Source organism: Strigops habroptila, chromosome 9, assembly GCF_004027225.2.
Source record: "Strigops habroptila isolate Jane chromosome 9, bStrHab1.2.pri, whole genome shotgun sequence".
Lineage (NCBI taxonomy): Eukaryota > Metazoa > Chordata > Aves > Psittaciformes > Psittacidae > Strigops > Strigops habroptila.
In genome coordinates, this window is record NC_044285.2 from 33652298 (window position 1) to 33671264 (window position 18967).

The following is an 18967-nucleotide window of genomic DNA, read 5'->3' on the forward strand; positions in this document are numbered from 1 at the left end:
GTGCACTTTAGCAAATTCCTGAAAGACAGCAGGGAATCTAACCCAGCCCCCTCTCTCTCCATGGCAGTGCAGCTCTCCTTCCTTGAGGGAGATGTGGAGTTGCCTGTTCCACTTTCAGAATAACTCTTTAATAACAATTTCAGGTTACCATGGCTGCTAGCAGTGGCCAAGAAAGTCTTGCTCTTCAAAATTTGTATTGTTAGAGGAACTCTCAGGATGTGTGTAAACAACTACACCAGTATGTATTTTTCCTTCTGCCTCCCATGAGACACATTCTTCAGCAAAGTCCCTGAGTATGTCATGTACCTGCTCCCAGCCTCTGATACGATCTGCCTCAGGAATCTCTACCTGACATGGCCAGCCACACAATGGAAATAATCCTCTGCTGCTTGTTCTGAGTTTTCTTTAACCTCTCTCCCATAAAGATCTGAACCCACATGCATATAAAATTCACAGACTGAAACAAAACAGAAATAGGAGAAATAAACTTGGTCAAGCACCAAGCTGTAAGAGAAGATGTTTATGTGGTTGTATTACACTCATAGTTCTAATCCGTATTTTCAGGTTGTCATCTACATAAATTTACTAGCCTATTCCAGATATCTAGAGATTCAATCAGCAAACACATAACATCAGATATGTCTCCCACACACTTAAATCTGGAAAAGGTGTTTACTAACAAACGTGCTTTTATAAACTAACAGAAATTTAATGTAACATGAATTTCACACCAAATTACAACAGGAACAATCTCCTGGTTCTCAAGTGTTTTGCAAAATGAAGAACACTTGCATATTCCATATTTACATGTTTATTCAGGTCATAAACTTTTTAGTAAAACAACTTTAATGCATACTATAGTTAGTTTTGGACAAATTCATTAAATTTGTGTACAAATATACCACACTGTTCAAATAATGAAGAGAACACATGAGTTCTAGCAAGGTCAGGATGAGCGGCAGAGCATAGAATGTCTGTTATCTAAAGAATATTCATCATGGGGAATTGAATTAAGTGCATCTCATTTTCACTCTGTTAAACTCAGTTCCTGTTCTGGTTGAAGACCAGCACGCTGCCTAGGATAGCAACTATCCTCAAGGCAGGTATTATATCTTCATTTGACAGGTCTGGGTCAGGTAGGTCAAATCAATACCTTAGAGATCTGCCCATGTTCAAAAATGGACAATAAAGTGTCACATGATATATGAATCTGGCACACAGGAAAAGAACTCATTTAAAATGAGGAATAATGGTAAGAATAGAAAAATGGATTTAACTCAAAATAAAGGGAAGAATTGAATTTCAAGAACATATTAGTTTGATATGAAAATTACATATATATATTTCATATAAGAAAGTAGAGTTCTACTTATCACCATTTTAAGTATGACCTCATTTTGATCAGGATGTCAAAATACAAATGGGAAAATACCCAACCATTTGTTTATATTGTTTCCTGTGAAGGGCTGAAAAAATCCTCAACTGTTTTCAAATACTTGCAAAGTTCCACAGACACCGACGGCAAAATAGTAATTATAGATGTCATACTGTACAGTGGAATGGAAAAGGAACAAGAATATATTAGTAGGTAATAATTTTTTACCCATTCATTTCTGGTATCTGACAAAAAAAGACAGAAAAATACTGTTGTCTAGTAGGTTACTACACAGACCCAGAAACATACAATGTATGACCTACTGATAAGCAGGTTACTTTACCCCTGACAGGCCAATGTTCCTCACTTCATTCTTGAAATAGGTTTCACCAGATTCTTTACTAAAGACAAACCCTAGAGAGGTTGTCTTCATAAATTAAACCAAAGCTTAAAAATATGGAACAATCATTCAAAAGCTTGTTTACAGCTTCAGTCAACGTTTCCTCTGCTCAACTTTGAAGACAAAACTGAAGTCTGAACTACTTTACAGTGTACAGGGAGGACTTGGTTCTGCTCTACCTTTTGCTTTATAACCAGCATTTCCAGGTTTTGTACAGTGCAAAAGGCAGAAGTAACCCGTGGAAATTTATAAGATCTTGATATAAATTTCCCCTAGTTTGGGACTGCTCAGCAACTGGGATTTGGTTTGGCCTTATATCAAATAGGTTCACTGACACATGAAAACCACTTTTTCTTATTATTTCAAAGCTTTATTTTTTCCGTAGACATATAACAAAGATTCTTACCAGTAACCTTCAATTCAACTGTCCTTCGTATAAGCTTGCCTTCAAACTTTAGTTCACAAGTATAATTTCCTCCATCTTCTTCCTGGACCTCTTGTATTAAGAGAGTATTTCCCTTCTGAATTACAATGCTTCTCCACATTTTTGGCTTACATTCCTGCAGGAAAAATTCCATTGCCAGAATTACCCAGCTTGTACGATATAAGACAGTGTGACCTGATCACATTTTCAGTAGTATATATAAGTAAACAACCATCTCAATGTATTCTGCAATTCAAATTCAAATATAATTTTGGAAAGCACAAAGATCTGGAACTGGAATTAATTTTAAGACAGAAATTAAACAGAAATGTTTCTAAGGTTCAGTAACTCCTACGTATCATATGGGCTGTGTTTAATATGTGGTGCCCTGAAGCTATGGTTAAGTATCTTCTCTTTTTCATGATGAACAACTGCCAAGACCTCTACTTTAGGATGGACCACTAAAATGTATCTCTATTTGAGGGGAGTAAGGGCAACATCTGTTAAGAGTTAGCCTGAAAGCAAACTTTACACATAGTCTCAGGCTAGAACCATTTACCAACAGAAGAAAACAGCAAGGACAGCAGTTTTGTGAGCATGAGAATCCAGAAGCATGGCTTCCTTACGGCCTTTTTTCTTATCACTGGCTTCTCTGGCACCTGATGAACTTTGATTCAGACTTTTCCTGTCACTGAGCTCTTTTTAGCATCATCCCCATCTGCATCCTCTGATGAGTACATGGCACTAATGGCCTGCAATTCTCACTGACTTTGCCAGGCAGACCTCGGCTGTTATTTGGCAGATTTAGGTTCATCACTACTAATTGTGGTCTTACTGGAACAGCATTTGAGTCCTTCTGTATAGTGTGTAATGCAGTGCAAGAAGAGGCTCTCCATTTCCTAATATACTGTAACCTGCAGGCAGATCAGTCACCTTCCACGCTAATGGTACTCGTGATTAAACACCTCTTGGAATGCTCTGGACTAAAACCACAGGCACAATCTGAACATTGTCTCTTTAAAATGATACCTTAAGATTATACATTTATTGTCTCCCAATAACTTTAACATCAAACCTGTTCTGCCTGCCAACAAAATCACATTTTTCTTAGTCCTCTAAAACATGCAGTACTGCCCACAGTTCTGGAAGCTCTGGCAAATTCTGTACCCAGACCACACAAAGCAACATAGGCCCCGAGTACCTTTAACACCCCTCTATTCCCTCTCTCAAGGTGGCAACATGGAATAAGCTCACAGACTGCAACTAACAATCCTGCTTCAGTGACATTCAGGCTCAGCAACTTCAGAGATTCCTGCAAATAGCCCAGACCTATGCCCCACTTTCTGCTTGGCCGTAACAGCAGTGTTAGAAATACAGCAAACAAAATAGAACAAAGCTTTCTTTTAAGAAAACAACCAAACAAGAAAACTCATTGACATGCAAATATATTGCATGACAGCAAGAGATCAGCTGACACAAACATCATTTTTTCATGGGATTCCATACACATTCCAAATCCAATGTCAGATTCTAAATTAAACAATAATAATAAAGAAATAAAAAGATGGGACTGTGAGCCTCTGGCCCTGCACTTGAAAATGGAGCACTGAAACATTTATCCCCACCCCAGTAGACCAAATTCAGTTACAATGTGGTCAGATTTCAAATTCTGATACTGTGCAGTACTACTGCAGGTAACACGAGTGTTCCAGTTATCTTTCTGTTTCTGTTGTAAGGAAAGTAATCTTCTCTTGCATGTGAATGTTAGTTCACCGATGACAGAGAATGATCAGGATTCAGATCCTATCTGCTGTGTTAAGAAGAATGAGAGCTTATTTTTGTTACTAAATCACACTGACATTGCTCAAGACTCATGCAGGACACAGCTCTGAGCCAGAAAATGCCATTAAATCCTTTCTGATTTGCACTCAATTTTTCAGTCCTATTTAAAGGTACATCAACCACCTACTTGGAGTGACTAAATCTGAACACTGGGCAGAGAATATGATTCAGTTCTATTCCATCCTAATTTAGAAGGAATACAATTCCCAGAATACACAAAGTAAGCGTGTTTCAGATATGCACCCTTTCTTTTGGTGCAGTACTGAAAAACCCTTAGATATGTTACCAGTTTTATATTCTCTATTTTTAAAAGTATGGGAGCAAACAGATCAAAAATAAATATTCGTACACTTTATATTTATATACACTACATATTTGTAATATGAAGGGCAACACCTTTATCACTACAGAGATTAATGATGCAGCACAAACAACGTTGGTGCTATTGTGGTTTTACAGAGAGGAATTGTTCTATTGGAATTGTACCACTCATTTCCTAATTGTTTCCTTTTTGCATCCACTTCAAACATTTCATATTAAAAATTATTTATAAGCTTTTCTTTCCCAAATTTTAGCTAATTGATTTTTCTTCTACTGACTATGCAGGCTTTCTAAACATATGTTGAAAATGCCTAGTTTATTCTGCCTGTTTTTCACAGGCTAGTTCAATACACAAAACTACAAACAACAAGGAGGGAAACTGGAAAATCACAACAATCTATATTTTAAGCAACAAAAATGGCTGATAAAAAAAATTAAAAAAAAAATTAAAAAAATTTAAAAAAAAAAATTAGTGTTTGTATCTAGATTTTACTGCTAGAGGCCTGCTAATTTCTCTAAAAAGGGAAGTGCTCAATGGCACAACTCTTGCTTGCTTAACAAATTAATTGCTCCTTTCTGCTTCTGCACTATGTTCACCTGCTAGAAAAATCTGAAAACTTTTTCTAGTCTATTTGTTCTCCTTAGACATCTTAAATGTTTTTGGTGGGTTTTTTTTTTTCCCCTCAATAATTAAGTTAAGCACTACTATGCTTTTCTGTCTTCCCCCAAATTCAAGTGGCAGCACCGCAGTAACTCTTTTTTTGTAGGGTAGATAAGAACTACCTGTCTCTCACCTGATATTTTGATTGTTTTCACAGCTCTTCCTTCAACCCAGAGGAAGGAAAGAGATGGCAGGAATAGATCAAGACTCCACATTCCAGATGTAATATACCTTTTTCCTCTGCCAATTGATTTTTCATGAAACTGCTCTTACTGTTAAATCCTGTTCATTCAATCAATCATGCCTTGACACATATATTTATTTAAAAAGAAACCTTATACTTCTTGTCAAAACTATTCTGCCAGGCCTAACAGAGCTGTGTGTAGATCAGTGGAATTAATTGTGGAAATCTTCAAAAATAAATATTTCAAAGTATTTAAAAATCAAAATAAATAAATAAATATTTAAAAATAAATATTTCACTGTAATTCTAGCCAGAAGTGAAGTTCATACTACTGTAAAAACAAATCCTCACAGCAAATGTTTTATTACTTATATAGTGCGCATGTGGAAATCTATTCAGGCATAATCATTTTAGAGCATGTTTAAATTAAAATTAACTTCCTGTAAATCAATGTCATTATTGGCTGAGATTCATTAATCCCTCCACACAGAGAAGCCTTTCGGAAGGCAGTGCAAGTCCTGCACATGGTGGGCTCACACCATCACTGTCCTGTCTGATGGTATTTCATCAGCCACGAGTCCAAACTCCCCAACTACCAGCAAACTGGCAGGTTCTTGTGAACAAAAGGATTTCCCTTTTCAACCAAATGTTTAAAGAAGGAACCTCGAGGACTTCCTTATTTTTATTTATCTACTGTTCTATTTTGGACAACTTACGCTCTCTCCCTGGATGAAAAATTTCCCCAAATATTTCAGCGTGATGAAAAGGAACAGCCCCCCAGTGCCTCCAGAGCAGATATGCATAAGAAGATGGCTGATTACACCCTCATATACATGTCGAACTCAATCACAAAGGTAGAGGGGGAATACCTAAGGATCCAGTGTGTTACGACTGGAAACAGATGCCTTCTTCAGAAAGCGAGGGTTGGATCCAAAGCAGAATATCACTTTACTCTTTGGGAGAAGGGACCTGCTTTTTTCTGCCTTACACACCATGATCTTAAATTCCAGATTACACTTTGCAGGGGTTACCCCAGTACTCATCATAAGTCTCAAGGAATAACCTAGCATATGTACCTTCTGTATAACATTAATATGGACCTTTCACATTACTGAGCTTCCTGACTCAGCCTCAGATAACACAGGTGTTGCCTAAGAACTGAACTGATAGCACATTATTGTTAATTACGGATAAGGAGGTATATGTAGTAGGTTATTCCATGAATGGCTCTTCATTATCAAGCTAGACTTCAGAAGCTTGTCAACTTCAGCTGTCTTACCACTATCATCAAACCACATTAATTCTGTTCAATTACACCACAGTGATGACTTGTCAGTCAGCCGTTACACTCCAGCCTCATGTCACACAACCTGTGTGTGCAACCCAGACATCGTGTGGGTATACGGAACAAAGACTTTCTGTTCCTTTTCTTGGTCAGCACAAAGCATTGTTAATCTGGGGTCGTATCTACATTTTCCATAGAATGATTCTGCTCCATGACAGCTAAAGATTATTCCTGACAGACTATTTTTGCAGTGTGCTCTTGCTAAAAAAAAAGAGATCTTCAGTGATCTGGTGTTCAGTAATACCTAGGTAGATAGGGCAAGAAACAGCTTCTCTTTTTTCTCCAAGATTTCAGACTTAATTCAATACATATATTTTATATATGAACAGCACTGAAGATATCTGCCCATATGCCAAGAGAAACAGCTTCACTGGCTGAAAGGAAAACTTTGTTTATACTAACGGTACTTTATGGCACATGTTTTGTTACTAGAAGATAGAACATGTGAGATTTCTGTGAAAAATTGAAATAGATGACAACTTTTCTAATTGCTCTTTTCTGATACAACCTGCTAAGGAGGAAAAAAAAAATCAGCAGTTCTGCACATGTTACTTATTTCACACAAAATTACCATCTTTAATGTTCTTTAAAGAACATTATTAGGGTTGGCAAATCAAGCACTCAAAATCTAGGATTTAATTAGTTTGTATGTTTCTGCCTTCATTATCTGAATCAAGTTTGTCCTAAACTCATTCTGCCTTTATCTCTACAATCTAAACTCTATTTTCCACAGACCCCAGTCAGCTCTTCCTCTTGCCCAACTATTTCTTGTCCCTTCTGATCCTCAGCTCTTTATTCTTCTCCACTGTTTCTTGCAGCAACTCATACCCAAGGGCTTTTCAAATATCAGACTTTGACCCCAGTCTAGACAACGGGTAAAATTTGCCAGACCTTGCTAGGGTCTTGGTACCTGACATCTCCGTGACAACCCATATTTTAGTCACACTCATGTTTTCTTGAGGAGCTACAGCAACACATCGTTCATACATGCGCTGCTGGAAGTGGTGTGTGATATGTGACAGGCCTTGGAGAAGGTGCAGCCAGCTGAGTTATATGCTAAGTATCTAACAGACTTCACCTAAAATTAACAAACATCAGTAAAACTCCTCAAGGAACCTCAGCAAAAGAAAAGGCATCTCTGTGAAACTACCCAGCAGGGTTTGGTAAAAGCAAACAAACCTTGGTGAAATTACCCAACAGACTTCATAAAAATTAACTGGGTAGCACTACTGAAGCTGGTGGTGCTGATACACCCTTGACTCCATTGGAGGTTGTCTCCCTTTGCTCCTACTACAGTATCAGGTAGGGAGACATCGCACTAAGGTGGAAACTGGTACAGAAGCAGAGTGGTTTTGGAATATGGCACTGCTGTTGCAGAAGTCATGTAACCTCTTGCACAGAACATGCTCATTGATGCTGATTTCTGTTGGACAATGATTATGCTGCGTAGTTTTGCCTGCACTTTAACAGTACTTCTGTAATATTGGGAAAACATCTTCCAGACCAGTTACAAACCACTGCAGGCTCAGAAAGGCCCTCTCTAAGCCTCAGTCTGAAAACAGTAGAAGTTTTGCACAGTTTCAGCACAACAGCAATACGACAGCAATAGTTACCTTGTACCACACCACATCCGGCTCTTGACTGGCTGTTTTGAAATCCTCAATATCAGGACAAGAGATTGTCTTTCTCTTAGTGACTTCTGATTTTTCCAGATATCTGATCTTGCTGTTGTAGCAAAGCCCAGATTCATTCTCAGCTACTGTCAAAGACATGGACACCTTCATGCAATACGTTGAGTTTCTGCAAGGACAGAAAGATATTTTCATTTATTCTACCTCCTTTTTACAATGTTTGTTTCAGCACAGAAAGTTTCTTTGTTAAGCTCTCCATTTCCCAAACACTTCTCCTGCACATTCAAACAGTGACTGTCATGCTGGGTATTTCCAACATGTGGGAATTATGAGAAAATATAGACTCATTTCTGATTTGCTATGAAGAACCGTGTAGAAATTTTGCTGACACATGCTCTAACCCAGAACAGCAGGTCTTTTGAGCTTTCAAGTCTACGAACAGAGGAACCTGTTGGCACCTCAAATGTTGGACAGGATACACTGTCCCATTTCCTCTGTCACACACACTCCTGCTCTACCTCTTTCTTTCCCACCTGAAGATTTCACTCTGGTATGCAGTGCTGTACATTTGAGAAGAAGGGTTACGTGCTAGATGTTCAACCACATTATGCAGGAAGAATTCCTCCCCCAGAAGAAACTGCTATATAAAATCCTACAGCATATGATACTGTGGTGGGTCGACCTGGACCAGCTGCAGCCACCCACCCAGCTGCTCCCTCACTCCCCCTCAACAGGATGGGAAGGAGGAGGTAAGATGAAAAAGCTTGTGGGTCAAGATAAAGAGATCACTCACCAATTACTGTCATGGGCAAAACGAACTTGGAAAAAAATATCTTAATTCATTACAAATTAAAATAAGCTTGGATGTGACAAAGACAAGAAACCTAAACCACATTCCCCTCGCCTCCTTTTTTGCTCCTCTACTTCTCCCTCCTTCCTAGTGGTGCAGGGGTGAGGAATGGCGGGATGTGGTGTGTCCACAACGGCTCCTCTCTGCCGCCCGTTCCTCCTCACATGTTCCCCTGCTCCAGCATGGCTGCAGTTCCTGTCAGGAACACCAGCTCCCCTGGGTCCCTCCACGGCCGTGGGGCTGTTCCTCACACTTCTCCCCTCGCTCCCGGCTACTGCGCTGCCCTTTCCCAAACTCACCTTCCGAGGCTCCCTCAGCCCCGCTGAGGGGCTCAGCGCTGCCCGCTGCGCGGCGGCTGGAACCGGCGGGAACCGGCCGTGCCCGGCCCGGGGCAGCCCCTCAGCGGGACCCTGCAGCCCTGCTCCCAGCGCCTGCGCTCTAAGCGCAGTTACACGAGTCAGACTAGCGGTTACATAGCTACATTTTGGCCTTAAAATCTTGAAACATCTAACCCCTCAGCGCTTCAAACCATGCCTGCTCTACCGCCAAAGAACCCTGACAGAGTCAAACCCAGGTGAGTGCAGTGAGATCTATGACTGGTTTAATTAATATCAGTGTAGAATAAACACGACTGGCCCAGCTTCCATGCCTGACAATCATGAATACAGGATTAAATTGACTTCCTTCAGACTTGTATCTTTAACAGAGCTATCAGACACACAATAAAAAACCCCAAACTGGTGTCTGTCATGGTGTTACTGTGAAGCATTTGTACTTTGCACAGGATCGTTGCAGCCCAGCCTGTCAGCCTCTGCCCTGCATTAGGTGTGATGGCAAGCTACGAAGTACAAGCAACAATATAATGAGGCCCCTCCTCCCACTGTGCATCATTTTGTCATTTTAATTGACTGTGCTACAACCAAAAAAGCCTGGAGTGAAACCAGAGTGCTGGGTGGTTACTGCCATCAATGGGCAACGTGGAGAGCTTCGTGCAGGAGGTACTGCCACTGCCTCTTCCATCGCAGCCCTGCCACAAACTGGTTTAGCTGAGGCAAGAGGTGGCACAGCAGAGTGCCCTGTGCACCTGGAAAGTGATCGATCAGTCAAACCCTAACACTAATGATACCAGCTGCTTACTCCCTCCAGTTAGAATCAAGACTATCCTTTTAATTCAAATTTAAAAAAATTTAAAATAAATAAATAAATAAAAATCCAACATGCTCCATAACAAATCTTTTCTTATGAATTTTTTAAACATGTCACTCTGTCAAATGAGCCTGTAGTTGGGAAGAAAATAAAAAGGTCCACAGGGACACTTCATCACAGCTCTAAGCTTCATGCTAAACAAGTGCTGACAAAACACTGTGCAAATGGGTCCTTGTCAAAGGAGTGTGCCACAAGCAGGTATTTGCAGAGAGAGGTATTTGCAAGGCAAATCAACAGGCAATCTTCAGAACCCTTCCATTTTCAGCATTAGTGTTAAATATTCAGCAGAACCACATACTTCTCCCTCCTTACCCCCTTCTGTTAAATATGTCATCTGTAAATTTATGTAATAAAATCGGTGGATATTTTTTCTGTCCCTTACCTCAGAGTGGAAAGGCTCACTCTGCACACTGCCATGATGTCTTTCACTTCAGAGGCTATAATAAAGTCTCATCCTCACAAACTGCACAAAACGTATTATTTTACCTGAAATAAAAGTTCTCTGGACTGAAAAAAACTGCATAATTTGGGGTAGGCATTTCAGAAATACTTCTATGATTTAGGGAACGTAATTCAACGTTCTCCCAAACTACTTGCTTTTGAAAAGGGTTACTTTCTTTGTAGGAAGAAAACAAAACATATTCAGAAAGTTTCAATGCTTCCTAATACAGCACTGAAAATCCACAAAATATGGATACACTCACCAAGTATAATCAATAGTAATTAATTAGTAATCATTACTTAGCTTTCCTGAATAACTACAAGTATTACCGAGTGCAAGTAAGGTCACATGTGCTCAGTAATAATGATCTAGGCTAATCAAGAATGACTTTGAATAGTTGTCCATTACTTGCTGTTATTTAATAGTGTTGTATTTTCTGCTAACAATCTTGCGTTATTTAGACTGTATTTTGAACAGCGCTGGAGGCTACTTCTATTTAAAATGCTTCCTGGAACCATGACCTAAAAATGTAGCACTCTTTTCATTAGTTACAATTAGAATTGAGTAGAATTGAGAAAACTGAGTGCCTGGTGAGTGCTATCACTTTTGTTCACACTCCATGACCGAGACAATATATCTATTCAGGCTCATGATGAAGGAAGCCCTCACTAAGCCAACAGCAACAGACTTGAAAGCTTTATGAATGCTGCACCAGCCACTCAAGTTAGTGCTACTACTGGTAATTCAGAGAAGGGCAACTTTTGCAGGAACTCCAGCGAATGAAGCAGCAGCCTTCCTTTAATCTAGTCAGTTTGGGATAACAGTTATATTTCAGTCATGTGCAAAAGGAAACACCAGTTTGATCAGCCTCACTGTTTTTCTCAATTTTGAGGCAGAATTCTGGGAGGCAAAGAAAAGAAAGAATTACTTGATAGTACAAAGAAAAAAAAATTGCCTATGTTTTCACACTAAGATTTGTAATTCCCTATTTCAAGGGACTAGTTATAAACTGGGCCTAGTCTCCCAACTGGAAATGTGAAGACAGGTTTAGCTTTGCCAGAGTTCACAAAGCAGTTGCCTTTGTTCTGGTGGCAAGGCATTTGTAATCCCAGGCCACCTGGAATTGGCTCTGAACCAAAAACTGAAGCCAGCTTAGAATCCGATAGAAAACCACAGGGAAAACCAAGGGAGTTTAGCAGGTCTCAAAACAAAAGCAATGAAAACTATGAGTTTGGCTTGACTTCGAAGCCAGGACAAGAGGGAAAAAGGGAGGATATAAAGAAATGAATAAGAAGGACACTTGAAATTGAAGCATCAATCCCTACGTAATTTTTCATCTTGTTTTGGATTCAAAAGACAATTCATCAGCCCTAAGGCTGAATTCAAATTAGGGGAAATATTCACAACTTTGGAAAAAACTTCTTTGGCATGTGTGTTTCTGCTAAATGAGGGTGGTTTGTTGAAACAGTTAAGTAAAACAATTTTGTCTCTAGCATTCACAGACCGTTCCCCCCTTCTTTATTGATTTTCTCATAAAGAGGAAGGAAGCAGCAAAGTGGTTGAGTATTTTACATTGAGTAGATAAAATAAAACTAAACCTCCCCGATATTTGAACTGCATATTTATACAAGAGGTTTTTTTTCCCTTGCAGGTTCATTTTTCATTCAGTGTTGGGGTTTTTATTACATTCTAAGACTTTGGAGGTAGATCCAAAAGCTGGGAAGTGTATTTATCAAAGCAATGCTCAAGAAACAGCACAACTCGCACTTAGACTTCTCCCAACATACCTAAACACTCTGGCTGTTTTAATGACATTTTCACTGGCTCACTGAAATACTGATTGCAGGACTGTATAGGTCAACCTGTATTCATCTTTGCTCGTTCCAAGTTAAAGCAGTAACAGCAATAACTACACCATCAACTGTCTTTGCCGATCTGAAGGGCCACAGCAATTACTGCTCTACCAGATCCACTACCAACTGCTATAAGAATGTGCTACGCTATTGGCTTTCAGACTTGAGTATTTGATTGTTTTCCTCTCTCTCCATGAGAATTTTATAAATGTATTCCTAAATTTAACACTTCACATAATGGTTACCAAGCACTTTCATTGTTATCTGAGCTTGCTTTGCTCAGATCAAATAGGTCATTGTTTGGTGATCTGCTCAAAGAAAAATGAGTTATTTGTTAGGATTGGTTTTTTATAGATCACACAAATGTAACATCCTTACTAAAAACAAATGGATTATTACTTACTCTTTCAAGTGTTAGCTTATTTCTTGGTGACTACCATTGCTGCATGTTAGGGGTCACTGTCTGGAAAAGATTAATTCCCCACTTAGGTGTAAATCACTCTCAGATGGTACAAATCACAGATCCTTCAAAGTTTTCTTTTTTTTTTTTTTTTAATTAATTTGTCAAGTGAGAGAGCAATGCCTAAAGAGGAACACTTCAACAGATGGCTGGCACTGCTGCAGTTGCTCCCTGAACCATAACCCAAAAGGTGCAGTGATTCTGTGGCTTATATGTGCGGGCCTTGGTACAATTCCAAACATTCCTGTCTTGTCTTTTGCTTTCTTGTTGCTGTTACAACTGTAATTCTAATACCAACTCCTATGCATGATAAAGAGAAATCCTAATCCCATGTTAACCCTCCTTTAACGTCTGACTTGTTCTCAAGATCCTACTAACAAAAGAGAACAATATCATGGAAGTACGATCAAAGAAAACAAAGTGCTAAAACAGTAAGGTGTTACAAATCCAATGTTCTTGCATTATCTCTACTTCCTTTGATCCTCGACCTGCATTGTGAATCCAGATAGAAGTACCATTCAAGGCCCCATTCCCTTCAGGTAGAAAAAGCATTTGAGCTGAGCTAACCCGTCACTCTCTAAGAGTTTTTATTGTTTCTGTACTTATTTTCTCCCAAGATTTAATTTCTCCACAAGACTCACTAGAAACAAGATGACAATATAAGCTTGACCAAGACATTCTAGATGTCGCAGAGGCCCATGTTTTACAATGAAGAAAGGCTATCCCATCACTGTTCAAAACAAAAAACTTCTGAGCAGAGCCACTGAAAGGTATTTTTAAAAGGCTTACATTAACGATAGCTTGAAAACCAGATATCCAGAGATGTCTCAAGTTAACCATCAGGAATACAGTTCTCACCAAAGGCACTTAAAAGCAAGACCTGTACTCCACTGTGAGCTAGCCCTTTTTGGGGAATTTTCAGGCTTCCTGGATACTGGGACAGAGAAGAAAAGATGTTTGGATCTGGCAGTTGGGTAGAGTTTCTCTCTCACCAAATCTTAGATCTAAGTTTAAATTAAAGTTGGACTTCAGGTAACATCCTTATTAGGAGGGAAATGTGACATAAAAATGTCAGGATGTGCCTAGTACAGTCAGTGACAAGCCCGTAACAGCAAGACCATGATTTGAAAATTCAGGGATGATGTCTAGTATCATGTTTTTTAAGTTTCTCTGAGAATAGTGACAGCAATCTGATTTGCACATGGTTAAGGGACAGGAGGATCTATTTCTTTTCTGATTGCCTTCACACACACATACACTGGTCCTTCTGATCTCTGTATCATGAGAGAAGCAACTGAAAACCAAACAAATTACCAGTCAGGCCAACAGAGACACTCGGGCATAGAGAGAAAATCTCCATATTTAATTTGAATCTCCCAGGTCAACAGTGTTCCTTGGTTTGGGATTTTTTTTTTCCCCCAAGTCTTCAAAAATGTTAGTTATTAGAAATGAATATATGAAAATATAATACATAACACAGAAGAAATGCAGAAGCCAAAATAATACGATGTTATCTCTAACATATCACACTGAAGTTCTTGAACTATCTGGTCTCTGTCAGCTTCAGCACATCCTGTTCCAGCAGAACAAATCCTGTAATTGGCCAGGTTTGCTCTCTTCTTCCTTGCCCTTAAGAATTACAAGGCAACAAGCGGCCCGGAAGTTTGCTACTACAAATGACTAAGCCCTTTTCATTTATTTCCTAATATTTTTCCATTAGAACTCTGGATATTACTGTTAAATTATATTGTCTTACTGAAAAGCTCCATTACCAATGACATAAATCTGAGGCACAGGGACAACTGCTCCCAGGAAAGTATTAAGAAATCCCCTTTCAACAATTTTGTGTTTGCAATACCCTGTTTCTGAGAGCACTGAACACTTTCTCCTTTATTTCTTCCAAATCACACAATGTGTGAATAAGTGTATCTACTCCTCTATGCCTTTTTTGTTATTAGACACCTAACACGCAAAACAAAATTGCATTTGGCATACCCATCAGACTTGTCATTGCTAAACCTCTGTAACTTTCTTACCTCACGGAATAAAACCTGTGGAGCACACCCTTCCTCATGCATGTAAGTCCTATTTTGTAGATGCAACGAGAAAGGCAAGCCCCTCTCAGTTCGTATATGGGCAATTAAGCACATAAACCAGTGGATCAGTTATTATCTCATAAGATACACAAGGAACACTTACTTCATGATAGTGTCCTCACGCCAATTTACAATGAGGGATGTTCGAGTCCTGCAGCTGAATCCTTCTGACTGTGTCTTCCCTTAAGCGTTTGCCAGAAAAGAAGAAATTATTCTCCAGGATCACCTACCAAATACTAATTTAACTCCCTGTGGTTCTGTCACCTTGTGCTTTGGGCATGATGTATTTCCTCAGGAAATCTTCCATTTGTCTGTCCATTCACAGGAAACATACAAAATTGTCTACTAACATGTTATAGTTACTGCTGGCTTGATGTGTATTTCAACAGGAGTGGTACCTGGGTAAGCACATTCCTCTCCATTGTTATTTGGAGAACAGAAGGGACATGGAAACTCCCTGACATGTTGGAGAGGAGATAGCTGAGGAGGGCTAAACAACATCTTGGCAATAGGTGTCCTGCATGTAAAGTTGACTGCACGAGGGAGCAGTCACTCCACTTTGCATCCTTTCTCTCCACCAGGCAAGGTTTGAAGCCCACCAGAGAAGACACTTCTTTCACGAGCAACCACGGATAGTGAGCTGAAACATTACTAAGGCACTGCAGCACATGGAGCTTTCATTATGACAGTCTGTAGGGACTAGAAAGTAACACCAGCCATTTTAAAGCTGGGATTTTACTATTAAGAAAACTGAAAGATAAACAATATTCTCATTCTTGTGCATGCTGCTGCAACAGGGAAGTCGCTGGATGCTCTCCAACCAGAGAGCAACATGGGCATTTCTGCTTGAAACCCTGACTGCTCCTGCAGCTTCTCACCAACGGTAAACACTGCGGATGTCAGTAAAGACAGAGGATGGATATTTTCTCTTTTAAAGCTTTATAGACGAGTGAGTGAGCAGAAATATACATACCACCAGGGAAGAGAAGCAAATCTTTGGTTTTCAGTAAATCTAAGTGTCAAAAAACCAGATAGAACTGATTTCTCTCAATAAAGAGAATGTCATCAAAATGATCTGCAGGAGCACCATCAGTTTTTACACAATTTTAGATAGGAAAGATTCTACTTTCCTCTGCATTTTGATAATGCCAAAACATTGCATCTCAGTAAGTTAAATTTTATCATGAATCATAGTGACTATATTGTATCTGCTCTAACACTGTATTCGAGTATTGAATATCATATATCACAGGGATTTTGTTTGTACAGAATCAGTTGCTTTTAAAGTGGCAAATGTCACACGCTTTTAATGCGTGACATTTAATGTTAGTGTCATACAGAGCCTGGGAAGACTATGCCATGCTGAATCCAAGCACTTTCTCAAAGTGTGAAATTTAGCTGCTTCTACAGACATGCCCAGGACAGTACAGTATGAAAGCTGGTCACACAGCAGTGTGCAAGTCTGACAGGTAACCACGAGATACATAATCCATCATCTGATAATTAAAGACCCTGCCCACTAGAAAGTATCATCTTTAGATCTTTCCAGGGAAAGTCTATGGGGGAAAAAAACCGTTTGCCTTTGAAGCATATGGAAGGAGATATTCTATAACTAAACTGGAATTACAACACTGTGTTCAAAGGGATTTGAGATACAAAATCACCTTTGGCATAACAGTTCAGCACTGAATAAAGCCAAAGCATCTGAAAATGAAACACTCTGTAATGAGAAGATAATTGCCATCGACAAAATGAATGTCTGTATTAAAACACATACTGTAAGAACCATGAGAGATGCCTGCAGAGAAAGCAGCCAAACCCTACACATTTTCACATCATGATTTTGTCCAACTTTCCTGTTTGGTCTCTGTTCAGACCTGAAAAAAACCTCTCCTTTCAATTGGAAGCCAGACTTTCGGCACTCAGAGAAGTGGTGCAACTTTTCCTGGGATGCGGTGTGCATACTGCAAGTCCAAGTTGCAGGCATTTGAAACAAGTTCCTCAGCTCTGCCTAAGACCCACAGAAGTGAGAACACAAAGGTTACGCTGCAAATGAAGTTTTACTGACAAGCCCTCCAGGCTGTCTAAATCTGATTTTGATTTGCTGGTCATGCACTCCACAGACATTCAGAAGCCAGTAGGCTTAGAATCTACTGTCAGTCTATTTTATTATTACTCAGAAAGCAGTATCTCAGTATTTCACCAATGGCTAAGCAAAGGCTTGATTCTTCTGTGCATGTCCATAGCAATGCCGTTCTCCATTAAGAAATGTGCAGATAGGGACAAAGTAAGGGAAAAAGATGCAGATTTCCTAACTTGGTTTGTTGGTAGTTCTCTGGCATCAAATGCTGGTATTAAAGATCTCCAGGCTTATTGCCTCATAGGCATTCAAGGCCCTCACTCCCTTGTTATTCTGTATCTTGTACAAAAATCGAGGCTTAGCTACATGAGGCAGTCTGGCAAACACAAACCTCCACCTCCTGCTTTCCCTGCACCTCTGCAAGGCCCAGACTTTCTACCCTCCTGGTTCACATTACAGGAATTATTTTATTTCACCAACAGTTAATTAACAGCAAAAATGCACTAATGCTTTACTGATCTTGCTTATAAAGCATTTATTCAGTACTTCAGTTTATTTTGGAGCTGGGCCCAGTTAGAAGACAGGGTTCCAGGAGTAGTCCCTTGCTGAGGGTGAAGGTGATGCTAAGCTTTGCTGAGATTTCTTTCCTACCTCATCTTCCCTTCTTTCACCAGGTTAAGTAGGCCCAATTCTTGTTCTCTACAGAGGCTTTTAACACAGAAAAATAACTGTATTTTTTAAGAGAGCAAAAGTAGCATATGATCTTGCAAATGACGGTCTTACTCTGAACTTTCAGGCCACTTTTTGCATTTAGATCTGTTTGGTTTTGATGCTCTCATCTCTGAATCCTCTAGTGAAGGTACTTCAATCCAGAATGCTGATGCAAAAATCCCAGAACACCAAACCTCTGTAACAGAAATGCTGACAGCTTTATCTGAAAGTAGCACTGACAGGTGCTGGAAAATTAACGGCATATCCAGGGCCTGTACTGGAAAGAGACCTCTGGAACACAGCATTTCCATATGTAGCAGTAAAGTCATGATATAAATGTCCCAACATTTCTCTGGGATCTGTAATGAAACACACATCTATCCATTAGTCAGAATCCCTTCTGGGTGTCACTGGGATCTAGCTGTAGTAATATTCCCTGATTTAGCATAGAAAAGACACCCAAGAACAAAGGAGATCCACGGAATTCACATGAACTAACACAGCTCAACTCTGCACTCTTAATTTTAAAAGTCCCTGCAGAATCAGGACCCCTTAATATGTTACAGTTAACACTGGAGAAAAATACCACCTTTTGGGTGCATCCGAGTGTCAGCTCAGTGTCAAAATGTGGGAAGAGAGAAGTAAGTTTTAATGCAACAATAATTTCCTCCTATTATACGCACCCTGCCACACACCTGCCTATGGAACAACATCTAATTGGTTAATAAAGGAGAGGCAATATTTAAATTATGGTATTGAACCTCTTCAGCCTGGAGAAGCAATCTCTTTTATTAAGGCTGCTCTGATATTCCTTAATTTTATTCAGTATTACAGGTTCATTTACAGAACAGACATTCTGATTATTGAAATGACAATTCTGTATAAGAAAGAATTCACTGACACATTTAATTTTTACCCATCTCCAAATCACTGTCAGATCAGCCTATCCTTCACCTGCTCACACCCACCCTTTTGAAGAAGCTTCAGAAAAATTCCCTCTAATTGCTTCAAAGATATTCATGCCTTGATCCTACAAGCACCTGTGAGCAACCAGAAAATGCAGCTTCTTAAAAAACAGGTTTGGGG

General features: G+C 39.5%; 1 protein-coding gene across 4 annotated transcripts in view; it reads right to left on the reverse strand.

The window, feature by feature from the left end:
* Positions 1 to 18967, reverse strand: part of IL1RAPL2 (interleukin 1 receptor accessory protein like 2) — a 379033-nt gene that overhangs the window by 165615 nt on the left and 194451 nt on the right. For all 4 annotated transcript variants that reach the window (XM_030498257.1, XM_030498260.1, XM_030498258.1 and 1 more), the window contains 2 exons: positions 8166 to 8352; positions 2182 to 2335 (listed from right to left, as the gene is read on the reverse strand). In XM_030498257.1, the coding sequence (XP_030354117.1) occupies positions 2182 to 2335; positions 8166 to 8352 (341 nt within the window). The remainder of the gene's footprint in view (positions 1 to 2181; positions 2336 to 8165; positions 8353 to 18967) is intronic.